The 20,413-nt window shown below is 43.3% G+C and overlaps 1 protein-coding gene across 1 annotated transcript in view; it reads left to right on the top strand.

Moving 5' to 3' along the window:
* The window catches only part of Ptprt (protein tyrosine phosphatase receptor type T), a 784,117-nt gene that overhangs the window by 189,850 nt on the left and 573,854 nt on the right, over positions 1 to 20,413 (top strand). Inside the window, exon 7 of the mRNA XM_042055120.1 lies at positions 8,430 to 8,723. Coding sequence (XP_041911054.1) covers positions 8,430 to 8,723 — 294 coding nt within the window. The remainder of the gene's footprint in view (positions 1 to 8,429; positions 8,724 to 20,413) is intronic.

Below are 20,413 nucleotides of genomic sequence, written 5' to 3' on the forward strand. Positions count from 1 at the left end.
ATGCTCAGGAGACTAGTAAAGGACACGTCTCGGTGCACCTGTGAGGGTGTTTCCCCACAGGAAGGGAGGTTTCACTACACAGGGGGACCTGCTCTGAATGTGAGAGACACTGACCATATTGGATGGGGACTCATATGGAAAAACAGAAGAAGAAGAAAGCTAGTAATATTTCTCTCTGCCCCCTACTATTCCTCTCCCTCCCTCCATCCCTCCACCTTCCCACTGCATTCCGGGTTGTTATTGTGATATGAGCACCTCTGCTCCCCATGCCCTCCCTACCATGATGGAGAGAAACAACCATAATTCTAATATAAACTAAATCTCCCACTTAGGTTGTTTTGCTTAGAGTTTTGTCTTGCTGTCAGAAGTTCAAGATGAGGGACGAAAGATAATTCCAGGAGCACCCATTAGTATATTGTTTGTTGTGGTTCATTTGACTGCACTCAGGGACCGCCTGGCCCCCAGCCAGGCTGAGGATGAAAGGCAAGGCAGACTCAGTGAATGCATAGGCAATCCTTGTGGTCCTAGCTAGAGAATTTAAATATTTCTGCAACTTACGTCGTAAAGCCATTTTCCAATCTTGAGGTGAGAAAATCAAACCCCACAAAGCTCAGGTAGACTATTTAGGATCACACATATGAGAAGTGATGAGCAAGGGGCCAAGAAGACTTGAACTCTGGCTGCAGCGCCCCTTCATCTCTTGATCCTTGGCCCCACTATTTTACGCATCAGTCTTGCTTAAGCATCAGTAATCTCTCAGTTACTACAGGGACTTTGAACACCTTTGCAGATACCTCAATGGTCCAGACTACCAAAGAAGTTTTACGGCAGATTTGAAAAGCAGAGCTGTACAGGACTTAGTTAAGAGTAAAAAGAAAACAGCCCAACGGACCTGAAGAGCATTTGTGAAAGTGTGGGAGTGCTGGTAGCATATCCTTGTGCTTGTCTCCCTGTGCGCCTACGTTTACATGTTGTTAGACCTCTCTAGACCACATGACCAGTAAATCAAAAGAAATGCAAGCTCCGATAGAGTAAAGAAGGCGGCAGCGTGTGCTGGAGGCCACAGTATCCCTACCTGAACCGTATTAAGGTTCCCTGAACACCCGAATGACCTCCAGTGTTCTTCAGAACATTTGATTTTTGTCCAAAGCAGACAGTACATGTACACACCGATCCATCTTCAGCTATTTGAAGCACTTTTGCTCTCTGTAGGAATTTCTGGGAGTCAAACTGCTACAAGTGCTCACAGCAGGGAAAAGAAAGACAGAATTGGTCTGAAGATTGCTGCCTGAGGATGAGGCTGAATTACATTAAGGGGTTACTTCACCATCTATACATCGAAAGAGAGCTTTGGCATCTTGAGGGCAACTGTAGCCCAGGGTTTGAGGGTTGCTCACAACATCTTTTTCCTCAGTAGGCTTTGATATCTAGCCAGAGGGGGGCCAATGCCATTTTCTAAGTCAGGCTATAGCTCCCTAACAGCTGACTTTTCTCCCTCTTGATTTGGTTCCAAACTTTGTGGGCCGAGAGGCCATCAGGTGTCAATCACTGGTCTTTGCATAGTGGATGCTGGGAGTCGGAGAGGGGTTGATTGTGTTATATGTGGGGAAGCTTCTGGTCGGGAGCTAATAGTATCTGAGCAACTGAGCCCCAGGGGCTGTACTGGAGAGTCAAGATCTGAAAAAAAGATATAATTTCTTAGAGAGAAATGGCACAGGATTGAAGGTTCATCTCCTTTTAAACATTTATTTTTATTAGTAATTGTTGTGTGTGTGTGGTTTTGTGCACATGAGTGCAGGTGTCTTCAGAAGTCAGAGTTGCCAGATCCTGTGGAGCTGAGGTTACAGGTGACTGTGAGCCACCTGATGGGGGTGCTGGTTATCAAATTCAGGTTCTCTGAAAGAGTCAAAATGTGCTCTCAAATGCCTTCTTTCTTCTTATAAACTTTGTAGGATTTATTCTAAATAAATTTAGAAACCTGTATCTCTGTGAACAGTCTTTCTCATTGACTGACCAGAGATCAGTAATGCTTTGGTTTGGTTTTATGATTTATAAGTGTGTGTGTGTGTGTGTGTGTGTGTGTGTGTGTGTGTGTGTGCGTGTGTTCATGCATGTGGAAGTCGGAGGACAACTAGAAGTGTCTGTTCCCCCCTCCACCTTGTTGAGACAGGGTCTCTTTTGCTGTTGTGTTGCTAAGCTGCATCTTCTGGGTCAGCTGGTCCGAGAGCTTTCACATGGTCCTCCTGTGTCTGTCTCCCATGCTGCCACAGGAGTTCAGGGATTACAGCACTGAGACATGGTGTTTTGCTTTTTAGCATGAATTCTACAGATTGAATCCAAGTCACCAGGCCTGTGCTCAAGAACTTTGACGGGCTGAATCATCTCATCAGCCTAGTTTCTCATACAACTTCAACACCCCATATCTACAACCAAACACGTCTGTATTTTAAGGTCCGTTTTGATGAGTGTCACTGTGTTACTGTTTTGTCAACTTGACACAAGCTGGGGTCTTCTCAGAAGAGGAAATCTCAATTGAGAAAATGTCTCCGTAAGATTGGTCATGTCTCTGAGGCATTTACTTGATTAATCATTGATGTGGGAGGGCCCAGCCCACTGTAGGTGGTACCAATCAATGTTCAGGTGGTCCAGGGTTCTGTAAAAGGAACAAGCTGAGTGAGCCACGGGGAACAAGCCAGGAGGCAGCTTCCCTCCATGGCTCCTGTCTTGAGGTTTTGCTTTGATGCCCTCAATGCTGGTCTGTAGCTTTCAAGGTGAAATAAATCCCATTCTCCCTGAGTTTATTTCAATCATGGTCTTTATACCTGCAATAGAAGGAAAACTGGGAAGTTCTATAACCATATTCAAGGTATAGAAAATTTACAAACTCCAGAAGTTTTCCTCATGACCCCTTCCAGATAGCCAGACTGCTAGAGAAAATAATGTTCTTGTTTCTATTATTTAACTGAATCAACATGTAGAACATGCCAGCATCTCAGAAATGTTTGTATTCCCAAGTGAATAAATAAATCTTCACAATATATGGTTTTAGTTGTTGATCTGAATGGCCTTGGGTGATTTCTGTCCAAGCAATACAGACTTGGGGGACCTCTGTAAATTTCTGAACCCTATAGTACTCTCCCCTAAGCTTCCCCTGGAAGATCTTTACTGGTCAATAGGCCCCTTTGCAGACTGTCCCCTGCAATATGACCCACGTCCCAGTTTGTCATTGCTGTTTTCTCAGCTATCTCACCACTGAATTCAAGGAACAGATGGCCTCAACTTCCAGTGAGATGCACAGGTTTGTAAAGGATGAGATTTCTCTCCCGGAGAACTACTGCCTGCCAATTTGTTCATCTTAAAACCCCAGTGACGTTGTTGATGCAAAGAAAGATGGATTCAAAAGCATTTTTATTTTCTAAAGACAGGTTCACATGTGTCCCAAACTAGTCTAGAACTCGTTATGTCTCCAAAGAGAACCTTACACTTCTGACCCTCCTGCGTCTACCACTTTAGTCCCGGGCTAAAGTGTGGGGCACTATATCCAGTGTATATTATGTTGGGAACTGGGCTAGATAAACATGTAACAACTGAGCTACCTCTCTAGTCCTGGGATAAGTTATGGGACACTATATCCAGTGTATATAACGTTGGGAACTGAGCTAGATAAACATGTAACAACTGAGCTACATCTCTAGTCCTGGAAACAAGCATTTGTAGGAGGCTCCTCTATGGCCTGTGTGCTATGTCGTGGATCAGTCTCATGTCTTCATGTTTTAGATATGAATGTGTTGGGTGCACCATTTTCATGGGACTGAGCCATTTACTCATCAGCACTCTATGAAAACCTTTGCATGCTTATTTTCCCCCAAAGGTAGGGAGCCTGGGAAACTGGAAATGCTGAATCGTAATCCCTTTTATGGTTATGTTCCCACCCTCTGTCCCTGCAACAAAGGGTAGTCTAGAGTCTTGAAGAAGTGTAATATAAGGGCATGTAGGTTCAGTAGATTCTCTGATATTTTCTCTATTTTCAATGCATAGACTTATACATGGGCTTCAGAGGTTTTATTATTTACTTATGTTATTGTTGTAGCAAAATACCTGATAGAACAATTGAATGGAGGAAAGGTGTATTGGGGATTTTAGTTTAGGGAGAGAGAGAGAGAGAGAGAGAGAGAGAGAGAGAGAGAGAGAGAGAGAGAGAGAGAGAGGCAGAGAGAGAGAGAGAACACCTAGACTGCACATGAACTTGTGAACCTGCAAGCCATTTGAGATGGGTACATTTATACACTTGAGAAGATGTTTGTTATTGCACTTGTAGCTACCATTAGAAATACATGAAAAGAGAGTAAATGTTTGGAAAGATTAATACTGTATTTTCTTTCCGGTGGTCAGAAATTGAAAACTGCTAAGGCCTGAAATAGGAGAGCAGTAAACCATGGGAGAAAGTCGATGGAAGAGCTGAATGCAGCCACCGCTCAGCTCCCACAGCATTGGAGTGGGTTGCTCTTTGTCCCATCCAGAGCCACTCTGTGAATAATTATATTAAGGAATTAGGCAGAGTCATCATGGAGCTACAAAATACCACCCTTGAGGCCTCACTGGAGACTGATGGGAGCTCCTGAGAGTTGATAATGGCTGTCAGAGGCTCCATATATTTAAAATGCACAAAGGACGAGTCCAGAAATTATCTGCCTGCCAACTTAACTTCTCTACCTGGAACAAATTATCCCAAAATCAATTTGCAAACACCTTGGAGATAACAAGGTCTTGAGTAATAACCTCCATGGCTTTGTAAAGAAAGCACCTAGCTTGACTAATCTGCTTAATTCCCTTCTCTGACCAAATGGTGAGCTGTAATAGAGGCAGTCTGAAGTTGTCCCTCAAGATGTGTGCTTCGAGTCACACTGAGAGGATGTTGTCCACCCCTGGTTTATAGCAAATTATTTTGCTTTTGGAGAATCATTAATGCTGGGCCATTAATTAAAGAAAAACACAGAATAAGTCTTTATCCCAAAGTATCCACCTGAGTTCCAAACTAACGACACCCACACTTTGCTCATCTGAGCAGTCCAGAGACTCCCCACCCCCAATTAGGACCTCCTTAATAAATCTGCATTTGGCTTCTCACCCCCATCACCTTTATATTCAACTTTAGGATTCAAGGACTTGTTCATTCTCCTGGACAGATAACCCCATTCCTGGCTTTTGGTCATTAAACAATACCAGACTCAGACAAGGAGGCCTGAGATCATTTGCATAGTGATGTCTCTGGCAGAATTATTTACCATGGCTAAGCTTAGAACAGCCCATATACTCAACCGTGGGAACACACTTAGGATGATAATTTTATAGTCAGTACCTAGAAGAGACAGTAACTCCCTCTTCCTTGTAGCATGTAACTGGACCTACTAGGGTGCTTAAAGTGAGGGAAACAAAACCATCTACCACTAGCCTGTGTGTCATTGAGACTACAGGAAAATGTGAGACATGAACGAGAACTGCGTTAGAATGTGCAGAAATGGCTGGTAAGAGAGACATGCTTTCTCTTCCTTACCTTTTGTGATTGTTGTTCCCACGTCTGCGTTTGTCACAAATAAAAATAATGAACACACCATGCTTCTTTAAAAAACAAAACAAACAAAATGTGGGTGAGGGATGCTGGAGAGATTTCGTTGGTTAAGATGGCTTAGCGGTTAATAGCACTGATTGCTCTTCCAGAGGTCCCAGGTTCGATTCCCAGCACCCACATGGCAGTTCACAATGGTCTGTAACTCCAGTTCCCGGGGATCTGATATCCCCATACAGACATACATACAGGCAAAACCCCAATGTACATTATATAAATAAATAAACATTTTTTTAAAAAGAGTACTTCCCACTGTTGTGGAAGAGTGAGTGGAATTCAGTTCCCAGCACACACATCAGGCAGCTCACAACTACCTGTAACTCCAAGCCTAAGAGGGTGGATGTTCTCTTCTGGATTCTGCAGGTACCTGCACTCACATGTAAATACCCACACACTTATGCCCAACTAAAAATAAATCAATCCTTTGGATCATGGGTTGCATCTCAGAATCCACATCCCTGACAAAATGTGACTCCCCCTCCCCAGTAGATATCATAACTCCTTAGGTAGTGGTGGCACTTCACGAGCCCCTCTGTATTTGTGCTGGGACTATGGTTGATCCTGGTTAAGTCCTGTGAAAATAATAGGCACGTATGAATATTAAATAAAATATCTACATTTTAAAAAATTTATTTTATTTTATGTGCGTGAATATTTAGCCCGAGTATGTGTCTCTGTATCATTTGTGTGCCTGGTATGTGTGAGTATTAGAAGATCCCCTACTGTAACTGGAGTTACACATGGTTATGAGCTACCAGGTGTGTGCTGGGACTTGAACGCAGGTCTTCTTCAAGAGCAAACAAATGATCTTATCCTCTGAGGTATCTTTCCTGCTTCAAATAAAAAATTTTTCAGAAAGTAAAATAAAGCCTGAAAGACACCTCAAAACAAACAGATGGCCACGTGGTAAAGCATGGTGAGACATTCCTATAATTCCTGTAATTGGAAGGCCAAGGCAAGGGAACCTGGCATTTGAGACCAGCCTGGATACATAGTGAGTCTGAGGTCCAACATATAGACCAACATATAGAGACCATGCAGGGGGTTGTTAATTGCTCTATGAGTTTGGTTATGTCTATTTGGTTAAATATATATTGCCTAAGGAAGGTGTCACATAGATCAATAAGCACAGAACTTGCTATACCCTTCCTTTGGCCTGTGATTCCTGCTATGCCAAGGACACTGTGCTGGCAGAAACCCGGCAGGGTGAGGGCCAAGCTGGATTCTTGTTGTATCTCCATCTCCTATCTGTGTTCACCCCACCATCTGCAGAGGGTTTCTGCTAACAGTGTGTGTAATTTGAGGTGGAACCAGCCCGAAAGCCTCCTCCTGGAGGACTAGGTCTCAGAGCATCCAAAGGTTCTGTGCAAGCTGCCATGGGAGAAAAGCAATCAGTTTTACCCAACTACCTACTAACCATGACAATGACCAGCCCAGCAAGACATCACCAGTGATACAATAGTGTCAATGATATCTTGGGAATAATGCTCAGCTGTTAAATTGGATTTAAGTATCCTTAATAGGAGGAAATTTGTGGTTGGTTAAAGTAAACCTATTCAACACCCCATGATGGTTGATATCATGGGCTCTAGAGGAGGATCTACTACATGCACTTTTTTAGATCAGTGCAGTGCTTAACTGTATTCTAAATACATATCTTTCTGCCCATGGATAAGTTTTGCTCTTAGACCCTATCAAAGAAAATTCCTATTACAGTAGATGGAGCTAACTGGGGAAACAACCCACTGTCTTAGTCAGAGTTACGATTGCTGTGACCAACACCATGACCAACGCAACTTGGGGAAGAAAGTGTTTATTTGGCTTATGATTCCACATCACTGCTTACCATTGGAGGAAGTCAGGACAGGAACTCAGACTGGACAGGAGCCTGGAGGCAGGAGCTGATACAGAGGCCTTGGAGGAGTACTGATTACTAGCTGGCTCTTGTAGCTTGCCCAGTCTGCTGTTTTCTTATAGAACCCAGGAACACTAGCCCAGGATTGGCAATGCCCATAATGGACTACTCCCCACATCAAACAGCTTGCGTCAAGTTGACATAAAATTAACCAGCACACCCACAATTGGTAAAGTGCAGACAACAGACTCTCGGGTGTCCAGCCCCAAATGATACATCTGTCTATAACATGATCCCTACAATGAAAGCTCAGAGTAGATCATGAAAGAGGAGAAAGGTGGTGAAGGGCCACAGGATCAGGGCATGCGGTGTGAGACAGTGCCTTCTATATATGAGAGTTGTACCCACGACACTGCAATTACATTGTTCCCTCAACAGCACCCACTTAATGTCCAACACCAGATGCTTGCCAGCATGGACGGGAAAAATCTCACAAGGCTCCACCCCTAGATGAAGAACTATAGGCAACTAAAGGCTGCTGAGAGGGAGAATCAGCCCCCTGCCAGGTTATGCAGTCCCAACCAGTCATTCCTAAACATATATTCACACAAGTTACTCTAAATGGTAATGAGAGAGAGAGAGAGAGAGAGAGAGAGAGAGAGAGAGAGAGAGAGAGAGAGAGAGAGAGAGAGAGAGAGAGAGAGAGAGAGAGAGAGATTATGCCCTTGTGGAGATCAGGGACAACTTTTGGGGGTCATGTTCCATTCTACCATGTGGGTACTTTGAGTCCATCTCAAGGTATCATGGTTGGCACAAGCTCCTTTACCTGCCATTTCAACAGCCTTCTCTATGGTTTTGTTGAGAGTTCGGCCACTTTTCTTTACATGCTTGGATTCTACTTTGTAAGCTTAGACTGACATTCCTTGGCTTGCTTGCTTTCTTTTACAGAGCCTCCCACGCCCATTGCTCCCCCAGAACTGCTGGCGGTGGGGGCCACCTACCTGTGGATTAAGCCAAATGCCAACTCCATTATTGGGGATGGCCCCATCATTCTGAAGGAAGTGGAATACCGCACTACCACGGGCACCTGGGCCGAGACCCACATCGTGGACTCTCCCAACTACAAGCTCTGGCATCTGGACCCTGATGTGGAGTATGAGATCCGGGTGCTGCTCACACGGCCAGGCGAGGGAGGCACAGGACCACCAGGGCCTCCTCTTACCACCAGGACCAAGTGTGCAGGTAAGGACGTCCCTCTAGATATTATGCTGTTCTGATTGGCCCTCCTCTTGCCTCTTGGACACAGGTTCCTCTGGTGTAGATGTGCTGCCTTTGATGGAAAGACCATTAAAGGCTTGCTCAGAATTGAGAGAAACTCTCAGCTCTGGATGTGATTCTAGAACCTTCTGTCTTTGGTCGTGTCACAGAGATGCTCATGGTGTTGACAGTATTTCTGACGGGGCATTGGCTCTATTGTTGTGAGGAATCCTAGTGCTGTTTGTATGTCTCTAGTGGATTTTGGTTCTGTGTCTCCAAGGAATCCTGCCTCTGATTGTAGCCTTCAAAGTCCCTATATCAACTACGTTCCTGCAGGCTTCTGGTTCCAATTGTCTGTCTAGTAGGCGTAGTTTTCTTGGTCTGCGACCCCTGGATCTGGTCATTGCCCTGGTGCTTCCTGGTTCTAGTTTTGTCTCCGAGGAGATCCTCTTGCCAGTTACATTGCTATAGCTTCCTGGTTCTGTGAGTGTCTCTGAATTGATTCTGAAACTGCCTTGTTTCCTCAGATTTTCCCAACTCCATATCCTCTGGGGGCTCATGACTTCTGACTAAAGAGTGTGACTTGGCGCAGTCCTTCTGGGAACCTCTGGATTCTATGTTAACTGTAGGTTTCTGGCTCCAGCTGTTTCCCTGGTGTTCCTGCCTAAGCCCTGCTGGGGTGGATGTGATTGGAAAGGTTCTCTGCATACAAAATTATCTCTGAGGTCTCTTGGCTTTGTCTGTTGGCTGAGCTTGGATCTCTGAATGGAACCCATGAAATTAAAAGAGACTGGTGCTCATTTTTCTAAAACTCACCATCTGTCCTTATCACCCTCAAGTACCACTCCATGGCAGTACTTTTGTTCCATGTATACATGAAGGGAGAGCGGCTCAGGATTTTCTGACTTTATCCAGGCTCCCCACATGGCCAATGGTACCCTCAGGATTTGCACTCAGGTTTTCTGACTCCAGAAGTCTGGATCTTTGGCGACACCGTGATGGATGGAGAGGCAAGCGCCCCTGGTATAACATTCTGAGCTCAGGGCTACTGTACTGCTGTGGTTCCGGGCCTAGTGACGCATCCAGCATGGGCTTCCAAGGGGAAATGAAGCAATACTGCCTCTGAGTGAAGAATTCATAGATGCACCAACACGGGACACAGCGGAGGATGTTGTATCAGGCCTGTTAGAATTTGACAGTCATGTCACTAAAATTGTTGCCCCTCACTGTATTATGCTATAAAGAACACAGGGATTAGGAGGAAAAGCAAGGGTAGAGGCTCCCCTTACTTCCTCAGTAACCCATGAAAACGAGAGCACCATCTGATGCTCCCGGGAGCACAATTTTAGACATCAGGTGGAGCAGAAAGTACAAGACACTATTACTGCAGCTCGCAGACACCTCCCGGAAAGCTCAGTATTTTCTTTACAAGTAGAGATAGGGGGTTTGCAGCCTGTGCGTTCCTGGGAGGCAGGAAGAAGCCATCTGAATTAGATGGAAAGGAAGCACCAGGTGGAAATGGGTGTGTCTGACCACAGTGGTGAACTGAGGGGAACTCTGTGTGAGTGTGTGTGTGTTTCTGTGTGGCTTCAAGTTTTTACTTTATGTCTTCTGTGCGCACAGTCACATATAAGTACATTTGCTCTGTGCTTGCATTGCTCCCTCCTAGATCAATGGTTTTGGAACAAGGTTGAATTTTAGTTGTTCATGAGCCAGTTTGAGTGTTAGAGCAGAACTGACAGCAGCCCCTCTTTCACATCTCAGGAGCGTTCCTGATAGTGCAGAAGCCAAGGATCACCAATATTTCTATGGCCCAGACTTTACTCCTTTGAAAATTATTGAACTACTGTGATGAACAGAGAGTCCATTTTCCCAATGATTTTTCTAAACAGATCTTTGGTAAAATTCCTCATTGAAACCTGATTATGAAGCTGACTGCTTTCAAAGGACAGAAGGATATGTTATTAAGCCAGGCAATGCCTTACCTCAGCTCTGCCATGCAATAGTCATTCATAAAAATAATTGATTTGAACCTGTTGATAAGGCTTCTCTTTCTCCACAAGGTAAATGTAAGGGCTTTGATCTTTGGAAATGGCATTCAAAGCACTTTCAAAGCCCCTGTGGACTTATTTGCTCGTGATCATATAATGCACTTAGAAATTCAATCGCGAGATGATCATCTCAATAAAAATTTATAACCTATTGCAAACAGTTGCCACGGCTGCCTAATGGATTTTACATGTGACAGGCACAATGGTCTGACTATTGTTGTAAAAATTAGGAGTTAAAATGTTGTTTGTGGTATTGTATTTCAAGAAATGGTGGTGTTTAAGTAAGTTAGACTTAAATCTCAAATAACCTACATTCTTAAACTATGTCATAAAGAAAATCATCTTTTTTTTTCCATTGCCACTGATGGTAGATTGTTCTCTTTGCTTCGTAATTAATTTTTAGGAGAATTTCGAGCTGATATCCGTTTGTAGATGCCCTTTATTACCTTCGGTATTTGGAGTTTTCCCCCCTTCCCCTACTCTATTATTAATCACTCTGGAAATGTACTCATTATTTTGCAAAACAGAGTGTGGAAAGTATAATTTTTGCCCAGAGGAATTTGCAGGCTGGGTAAAGATTCAAGAAAAATAGAAAAGGGTGGTAGGGTATAAACATGAAGTTTGGGTGTGGAAATAGCGAGCTTTGTGAAGGAAGATGGGGTCAGCAAGCAGTGTCCTTAGGCACATTTGGAGCAGCATTCCTCAGTGTGGGATTCCTGGACCAGGGACATCAGTATGGCTAGAGACTGGGCACTTTGGTTTACCCTGACTCTTATGTTGAAACCTGGGTCTCCATGTGATGGTGTAGGAGACGGAGCCTTTGGAACAACTATGTCATGGGTAGATTTGCACTATTATAAGAGAGTATCCAGAGTTCTCTCTTGCTTACTCACCAAGTGAGGGCATAGTGAGAAGACGCCCTCTATGGCCAGTAATCCAGCCTTTACTAGCACTGTAAAAAGCCAATTTCCATTATTTATAAATAACCCAATCTATGGTATTATGTCACAGAAACCCAAAAGAATTAAGTTTCATGTAAGCTCAGACCTAGAATCTCCTCACCTAGTGAATCAGAAAGTACAAGAGAAAGGCCATGCAATCAGAAGTCCTGACTCACACAGCTGCAAATGCAAACATTGCATCAGTGGCACATTGGTGTGCCCACTGCGAGTAGACCCACAGTGTGTGCGACTTGAACTCTGAGAGGCAGACTGCCACTCACATGACTGGATCAAGGCTACACAGCATGCCAAGTGCTGAGAACGAGGTCTCCTTGCCACTGCTTTGAAGGAGTTGGGGGTGGGTTCCTCTGCTCATGAGTGTCCTCTCAAGTACGGGGTTGGGTAGTAACTATGGAGACCAGCTAAAAATGAATGGCTGCATTTGTCCTTTCAAACACTTACTCATTCTCTTCTATGAGCCAATCTCTTTTCTAGGCAGTGGGGGAAGAGGCTGGCTTTGAAAGGACAGGACAGGCAGGGGCAGAAGCTTAGCAATGGTTATGTTATAAGCTCAGTTAAGCTCCAAAAAGATACCAGGGTGACCAAGTCAGTGAGGGCAGGTGGGGGTATATTCTTGTTCTACTTGGTATGACCAGAAAGATCCTTGACGTAGTAGAAACCAAGAAGCTGAGTCTGACCCTTTAAGGGGGAGACATTAAGAGTTTGGCTATAGTGTGTGAAGGACCAATAGGCAGGAGTTCAGAGCACATGCTTAGCTACTTATATCATAGACAGATTCACAGCAATTTCCATATGTGGGGAAGCAAGAAGAGGGTCTAAGGTGAGAGCTAGGGCTTGTGGTATATGTAACTGAGGTATGAGAGAGAGAATCTTATTCTGAGATGGTAAGTGCTGAAGATGTTAAGGGAGAGAATATGATTTGTTTAGGGGAAGATGAATAGCAGTCAATGGGAATGTATTAGTCTAGAGCTTAAGAAATTTGAGCTTTTCCCATGAGAACGTCTCTAACTTCACCTGGACGTTAGGGTTGGGGACCTCCTTAGCACTGATAAAATTAGTTTAATTCTCTTTGTCTTCCTGCTTTCCTCTCAAAATGCTTCATTCATTTTTAATTCGTCATTTTGTTTCTTTCCCTCATTTTAATCATTCATCATCCTTCCTGGTATAAAGGCCTAGGGGCAAAGACAATGATGTATATCAAAGTGTTTTGAAAATCTCAAAATGCTCTTCAGACTCTTGTAATGGAACGAATCACAAGCTGTTGGTGCTTCTGTTATGAACATTATTATTGTGAGCCATTAACACACAGAGAGGAAGGCTAGCCTGGCCGGTTGTCAGGACTAGCATAGCTCTAGCCATGTTCTCTAGTTCTTCCCCCTCTCATGAGGATTTCCATTTCAGAGCATGATGCTCATGGTGTCATCTGTGTTCTGGGCCGCTTTCTTATCGAGGACATTGAGTGCTTTCCTCCAGCACAGTGGGTCTCAGCCTGTGAGTTGCAACCCCTTTGGGACTGCATATCAGATACTCTGCATATCAGATATTTACATTAAGACTCATAACAGTAGCAAAATTAGGCAGCAACAAAATAATGTTATGGTTGAGGGTTACTAAACACATGGAACTGTATTAAATGGTTGCAGCCCTAGGAAGGCTGAGAACCACTGCTCTAGAAAATCCCAGACAGCAAACATCCGGGTAGCAATGGGAGTTCAGGGATGCTGCACAATGGGCGGCTCACTTTGAACCTTGCCTCTAAAGGGCGGGCCACACTGTCCCCACAGACCGCTTCCCTGGTGAAGCACCTGAACTCTTACTGTTTTCTCTACCCAGTGTTGACTTAATTGTCATAGAACCCACGCTGCGGTCACACCCAGGAAAAATCTTTTAGGTTCCAAGTACAGACAGTTAGGCATTGTGGGACATATCTCTAGTCCCCAGCATACTGGTGGCTATGGCAGTCACAAGTTAAAGGCCAGCCTGGGCTACTTAACAATACCTTATATTCAGAAGAAGGCTACTGCATTCATTATTTGGAGTTTGTAAAGAACCCTGAAGGCAATGACATTGAAGAAATTTACCACTGGGGAAAGCAAGAGGCACCATATTAACCCAGCCTAGCTCTGCAGCTCTTCTGTAGGTGTCAGTTCCAATGGCTTCAGCCCCATCCTGTTGGTTTCTGAAAAGAATCATCTAAACACCACACAAAAAGACTCTGCCACACGGTCCCCCAGATCTGCTTCCAAACGACACCCACATATCAGCCTTGGTTTTGCTTTCTACAAGCATTTCCCATCATCTCAAATCAAGATGTTAGCAATCTAAAGTTGTGCCTCTTCTCCCCTGGAAACCCCATTTTTCCATCCCCCCTGGGCGGCTCTCTTCACATCCCTGTTATAGGTTCACCAATCCATACAGTAAGCTGAGTGATTGCCGCTTCCTGTAAATCAAAGACCCGCTGCCTGAGAGCCCCCTTCATCGTGGTCAAGCAAAGCTCCAATCCCCCAAGTGGAAACCCACTTTGCCTGGTCAGAGATGGCTGCTCCATTGCTGATTTCAAGGGCTCTTTTTCTATTCCCTTCACCTGAGGGCTGATTGCACCTTATATTTTATTTACATATTTATGGGTTTCTACTTGAAATGATATGTGTCTAGTTCTCTCTTTTCTCCAGAGGGATAAAAAGGAGGAATTCAAATTGCTGAGCTCAATGAAGTGAGAGTAGTCATTAGAATTTAGTGAAAAAGATATGGGCCTTCGAGCCAGAGAGAATCTGGTTTTTATTTCAAGTGGGACATTTGCTAGCTGGATGACCAGGGATGTATTACTTCACTTCTCTGTGCCGCCGTTTCTTTTCTTCTCTTTAAGGGATATTCTATCACATCATTTTCCCCGGAGCTTCAGTAAGGTATATGCCTAACAGAGAACTCAGAACCCCAAAAGCCTTTATGAACATAATTAATTTAGAATGGATCTCAGGCCTGGGAAGGGGGTATTAAGACATGGACCAATTTTCTACCTTGGGCGTTATGTTCGTAAGAACATTTCTCTAGTGCTGTGGTTAGCACAGAACTCTGATAATCTGCGGGAAGGATGGGATGTTTGTGATCGTCCTGGGTCATTGCTCAGTAGCTGTGATGGTACCTGATGGTGGGGATGGGGTATGGAGGATGGGGCTTGTTCTTTTTCTGGTTCTAGCCAGAGTTCCAGTAAAATAGAGACATGTGACAATTGAACCCCCTTCTCTTCTAGAAGGTCAAGGAACATAAGAACATTAGTGACATTTCATTTGTATTTTAATAAATCTTGCCTGAAGGTCAGAAAAGTAAAACAGTCACACTGGCCAGCCTTACAGACCAGGCAGCTATGACACACAGCTTTAATCCCAGTAGACACACTAGCTTGCCACAGAAACCAGACAGTAGTGGTGCACACCCTCAATTCCAGAACTAGAGAGGGTTATAAGATGGAAGGAGACGACTCTCACACTTAATCTCATTCTGAGGATCACAGTGTTCAGACTGAAGTTGAGTTAAGAGTCAGTGGCTGATGTTTTGTTTTTCTGATCTTCAGTTGAACCCCAATTTCTGTCTCTGAGTTTTTATTAATTGTGCTTCAAGAACAAGACCTTGCAAATTCAGGGAAAAAAACTGTGAGGGAGGAGGATGGGAGGAGAGTTCTGAACAGCGACAGACAGCACCTTCGGGGGTCTCTTTTTTATATGTAAAAATTGTTCTTATTACAATCTTTTCTCATTTTACATAGCTATCCCCATTCCCAGCCCCTCCCCTCTTCCCGCCCCACTCTTTTCCTCAGCCTGATCCACATCCACTTTTCAGAGAGGGTAGGTATCTTTTCTTAAAGAGAACAGTAGGGCCAGAACAGAAGGGTCTCTCATTCTAGAGAGCAATTCTGCCTCAGAAGAGAGCGTGAACAAGAGAAAGACAAAAGAAATACTTAAGGGTCTTCAAAAATAGGGCAGAATCATCTCACTGGCCCTTTTCTTCACTGCTGTAAGCGTTGCTGAACCATCTGTAATGTGACGGTGTGTGTTTGGGAGGGAGCAGATGTAGCATAATTTGGCTCAGGGCTTTGAACTGCACTCCTAAGTGCGTGTTGTTATGAATACAACCTCATCCTCACTGTTACCCTGCACTACAGTCTAGGTAAAATGATGCATAAATCTTAAGGGAACACGGCAAGACTAGCCAATAAAATACCAAATCCCCATCCCATTCAGAATGCAATAATGCAATCAATAGATTCTAAAGACCAAAAACTTCAGACATGCCACACCGTGCTTGAAGGGACATTGCTGCTGATAAGCTCAGGACTGGAAGCCACTGCGGAAAATAGATTGTGACCACTGTTTCCTCAGAAAGTGGGGTGTAAACAGAGACTGTTCTTTGGTTTTTCAGGCCATCCATACCTGAATAATCACACAGAAACTATATTAATTAAAACACTGTTTGGCCAATAGCTTAGGCAAATTCCCAGCTAGCTCTTACATCTTTTTTTAATTTTTATTTTTCCATTCAGTTATTTACACTTCCTTCCCTCCTCCCAATCCCCTCCTGCTCCCCTACACTCCTCCTCCCTCTCCCACCCTGCTTGAGAGAGGGCAGGGAATCCTGCCCTGTGGGAAGTCCAAGCCCCCCCCCCCATCCAGGCCTAGGGAGCTGTACATCCATATAGACTAGGGTCCCAAAAAACCAGAACAGAGGGCTGACTGTGAAGCACTGGAACCTGTTTTTATAGCTCTTACATCTTAAATTAACCAATTTCTATTAATCTGTGTCTCACTACAAGGCTGTGTCCTACCAGTAAGGTTCTGGCATCCTTGTCCCTCAGCAGCTACATAGATAGCATCTCCCTGACTCTGCCTACTCTCTCTCTCTAGATCTCTGTTTGGATTTCCCACCTGGTTTTATTCTGTCCTGCAATAGGCCAAAGCACCTTTTTTTATTAACCAATGGTAATAAAACATATTCACAGAATACAGAAGGGAATCTCATATCATCTCCCCTTTTCTGTCTAAATAAAAAGGAAGGTTTTAACTTTAACATACTAAAATTATATATAACAAAACAGGTATCAAATAAGAATTACAGTTACAATATTTTTGTGAGTCTGAAGTTTTATATCTAATTTATCTTTTATTATAACTAAGGAAAATTATAACTGTAACTCTCTGTCTCCAACTCCATCACAGACTCCAGAAGGATATAATATTACCTAAGTAAACAGGAAGTATATTGTAAGCAAATTTCCAAACTCTAGAATTAACAGAGACATCTCATTGCCTGGAACCCAAAGTTCTTCTGTTTTTTTGTTTGTTTTGTTTTGTTTTTTTGTTTCTTTGTTTTTTTTTTCGAGACAGGGTTTCTCTGTAGCTTTTTTAGAGCCTGTCCTGGAACTAGCTCTTGTAGACCAGGCTGGCCTCAAACTCACAGAGATCCGCCTGCCTCTGCCTCCCAAGTGCTGGGATTAAAGGCGTGTGCCACCACCACCCGGCCCCAAAGTTCTTCTGTAATGCTGGGGCATCCATCTTCAGCTTACAGACCTATAGTATCTGGCAGACTTTTCCACGAAGCAGGAAATTTGAAAGACTGTTTCGCCTATTAGAAGTTTGTCGGTCACTTTCTTCTGTGTCCTGCAGAATATCTGGCAGACCTTTTCATGAAGCAGGAACCCTGAAAGTCTGTCTCACCTTCATTTGACAAGTTCAGCAGTAACTATGGGTACAGCATACCATCAAGCAGTCCAGGCAAGAACAGTTTTTTTTTTTTTTTTTTTTTTTTTTTTGCCCAGATGGCTAGCCTTGTCATATTGAAGGCAAATTCTATAATGAGTTTCTTCAATGCCCATAAACCTCTCTGAAGTAATTGGTGCTGCTAGAATCATACATGTCTCACTGTTGAAAAAAAGCCTAAGTTCTGCCGGGTGGTGGTGGTGCACAGCTTTAATCCCAGTACTCGAGAGGCAGAGGCGGGCAGATCTCTGTGAGTTTAAGGCCAATCTGGTCTATAAGATCTAGTTCCAAGACAGGCTCCAAAGTTACAGAGAAACCCTGTCTTGAAAAAAAAGAAAAGTTTGAAGAATACCTATCCATTTGAAATATATTTCAGTACATCTAGAAAACATAACTAATAAGACTACAAATTTGACTATTAAGATGACTGTCTATTAATCTGTATTTTAACTACATGTTACATTTTTAAATGAGTGGCACAAACACAATACCTTAAACAAGAGTAGAAATACACATATAACAAATTGATCTTAAATTAATATCAATAAACCAAAGTCCATACCAATGTAAAGTTTTCATTTCTATATCATATCTCCTTAAATGAAAACAAACATTTATAAACAATCATTTTGGGAATTTGGGCATAGTTTCCCTAAACTGCTTCCTACTGTTTGTTGTACTTTTAGGGCTTATGGAGACCTTTTGGGGGGGACCGTTTCTTGTTCAATCAAACCACATTAGCCTGGAAGGAACCCACAAGTTTCCATCCTCTGTGGAAGAAAATCAGAACTTCTTTTCCAAAATAACATATCCTTAGACTCAAATTTTGAAGTCAAGATACCTTTAAAATATATGTGTTGGTTTAGTTTAGCAGTTCCCAGAATCAAATGTCTCCTGCAGTCAAGAAATTCAAAGAAAACACAATAATATACATAAGCCAGACTCTCTGTGTATTTTCCATCTTTATGTGGCTTCTCTATTACTTTTTAATATTTGTTATCTTTACTCCTTTAATCTATGACTTCCTGTATTCTTTTATATTAATTTTACCATCTCTTTAAAGACTTCCTTTTATTTTGTTAAACTATTTTTTATATCTTTATCTCTTTTTTTCTCTCTCCCAAGTCTATGTACATGTTTTTAAACACATTGTGACCTGCTCAGAGATTTATTTCTGTCTGAATCTATCTTTATTGAATATCTGTAATCTTTTTGGATCACTGTTGTAAACTGTTAGGCTGGCATGGCTAGGACCAGAGCAACCACTTTGATTCTTGGTTTCACCCTGCTTGGCTTTTCAACATGACAAAGTTCCTTTTACCACCAGCTCTGGGAGCCAACTTTACCACACCAACTCTCGGAAGCAGGTGACCCATGCTGCTACCAAGTAACTTGCAGCATGCTGCCCTCAAACCCCATGCAAGTACTTCCTAACAGAATCTCCCGAATGAGTCAGAGTCATTAGTACCACCTGTGCAAACCAGGAAGCCATCTATTAAAGGAGCCATACTTCTGCTTGTGGCCAGCAAACAGAGCCTATATGAAAAAAAATGTGGCTTCCAAGAAGCACCAATTGACTCCCATTTTTGTGAGTTTAGAAGCTCCCCCTTTTTAAAGCCTTTTTAGATGTTATGTGGATCCATGCCAAATGGTGGCAGGTTACCTCTCCCGTCTCTGTTTTCTCTAGTGTTTCTATACTGCCTTCTTCCCTAGGTGTATAGAACCATAGAGGTCAAGCTCAAATAAGGTAGGAAGGAGCTGCTCTTATTTCATCAATTCTGGAGCCTCCATAAGAACCACAAAGTGTCTTCTCAAGGGCCTAAATGTTTGATATCCTCTTCTTATAAATCTCTCTTTTTTTCCATCATACAAGCATGAACAAGTAGCTGCCTTAGAGCCTTTCTCCCTTGGTTTATGGAAGAGAAGGTGTAAGGTAAAACCTTTTCTCTTAAAACCCATACTTTACAGTCTCAACGAGTTTCTTCCCCCAACCCTACCACATATTGTATGGACTGAGTGTGGTGTTGGGATGATCCAGCTGGGCCGCTCATTGCAACCTCTGGAAAGGATGGTTGGTGGAGCCTTAAGCGTCTATGTGGACTGTTCCCTTGTTTAACTGCTTATTACTGGTCATGAGGTGTAAGTCAAATTCCAAACCAACCACAGAAACATCATTCCACCCCTCCCGTACTTAGATACCCCTGGCACACTATGCCTTCCAGGAACGTGGGCTTCCTGGAAGCTGAGGACCGAGAAGAAGATGGTCAGTGTTTCCCCAGTCTCTCTCTCTCAATCTTGAAGGTTCAGATTTGAACAAAAAGTGAGTCACAGAAAACCACTAATGGTAATGAGAGCTAATACCATTTAGTTATCAGATCATTCAATGAAAATAGCCTCAGAATACATTAAAATTAGGGTCACTCACTCCTAAAGCTGTAAAAGCTTAAGATGATAAACACAGCAAATGGATGTTTATTCCAAGGTAAACAGTGGCTGTCAATACAAATATCCACTGTCTGCAGCTTGGATAGCCTGAAGCTGGCATTAGATATCTTGTACTTCTTGTCACAGCCTTCAGGGTGGGCATAACTTTCTCCAGTGACTATGGGGCAGATGACATGACCAAGGCCACACTCTTGCCCCAGTGATCCAGCCAGGGATTGAGCCTTTGATGTGTAGCTATGTCTTAGTTTCTTTCTGTTGCTACGACAAAAGGCCAGCCAAATGGCTCAGACTCTCACTGCCAGTCCCCACCACCTGAGTCCCTTCCCTGGGACTCATATGGTGGAAGGAGAGAAAGGCAACTCCCACAATTTGCCCTCTGACTTGTGGACCCGTGAGCACACACACAAGAAATTAATACCTGAAATCAAAAGCACTTTTTAAAAAGCAACTTAAGGAAAGAAGGGTTT

The sequence above is a fragment of the Arvicola amphibius genome, chromosome 5 (assembly GCF_903992535.2).
Source record: "Arvicola amphibius chromosome 5, mArvAmp1.2, whole genome shotgun sequence".
Taxonomy (NCBI): domain Eukaryota; kingdom Metazoa; phylum Chordata; class Mammalia; order Rodentia; family Cricetidae; genus Arvicola; species Arvicola amphibius.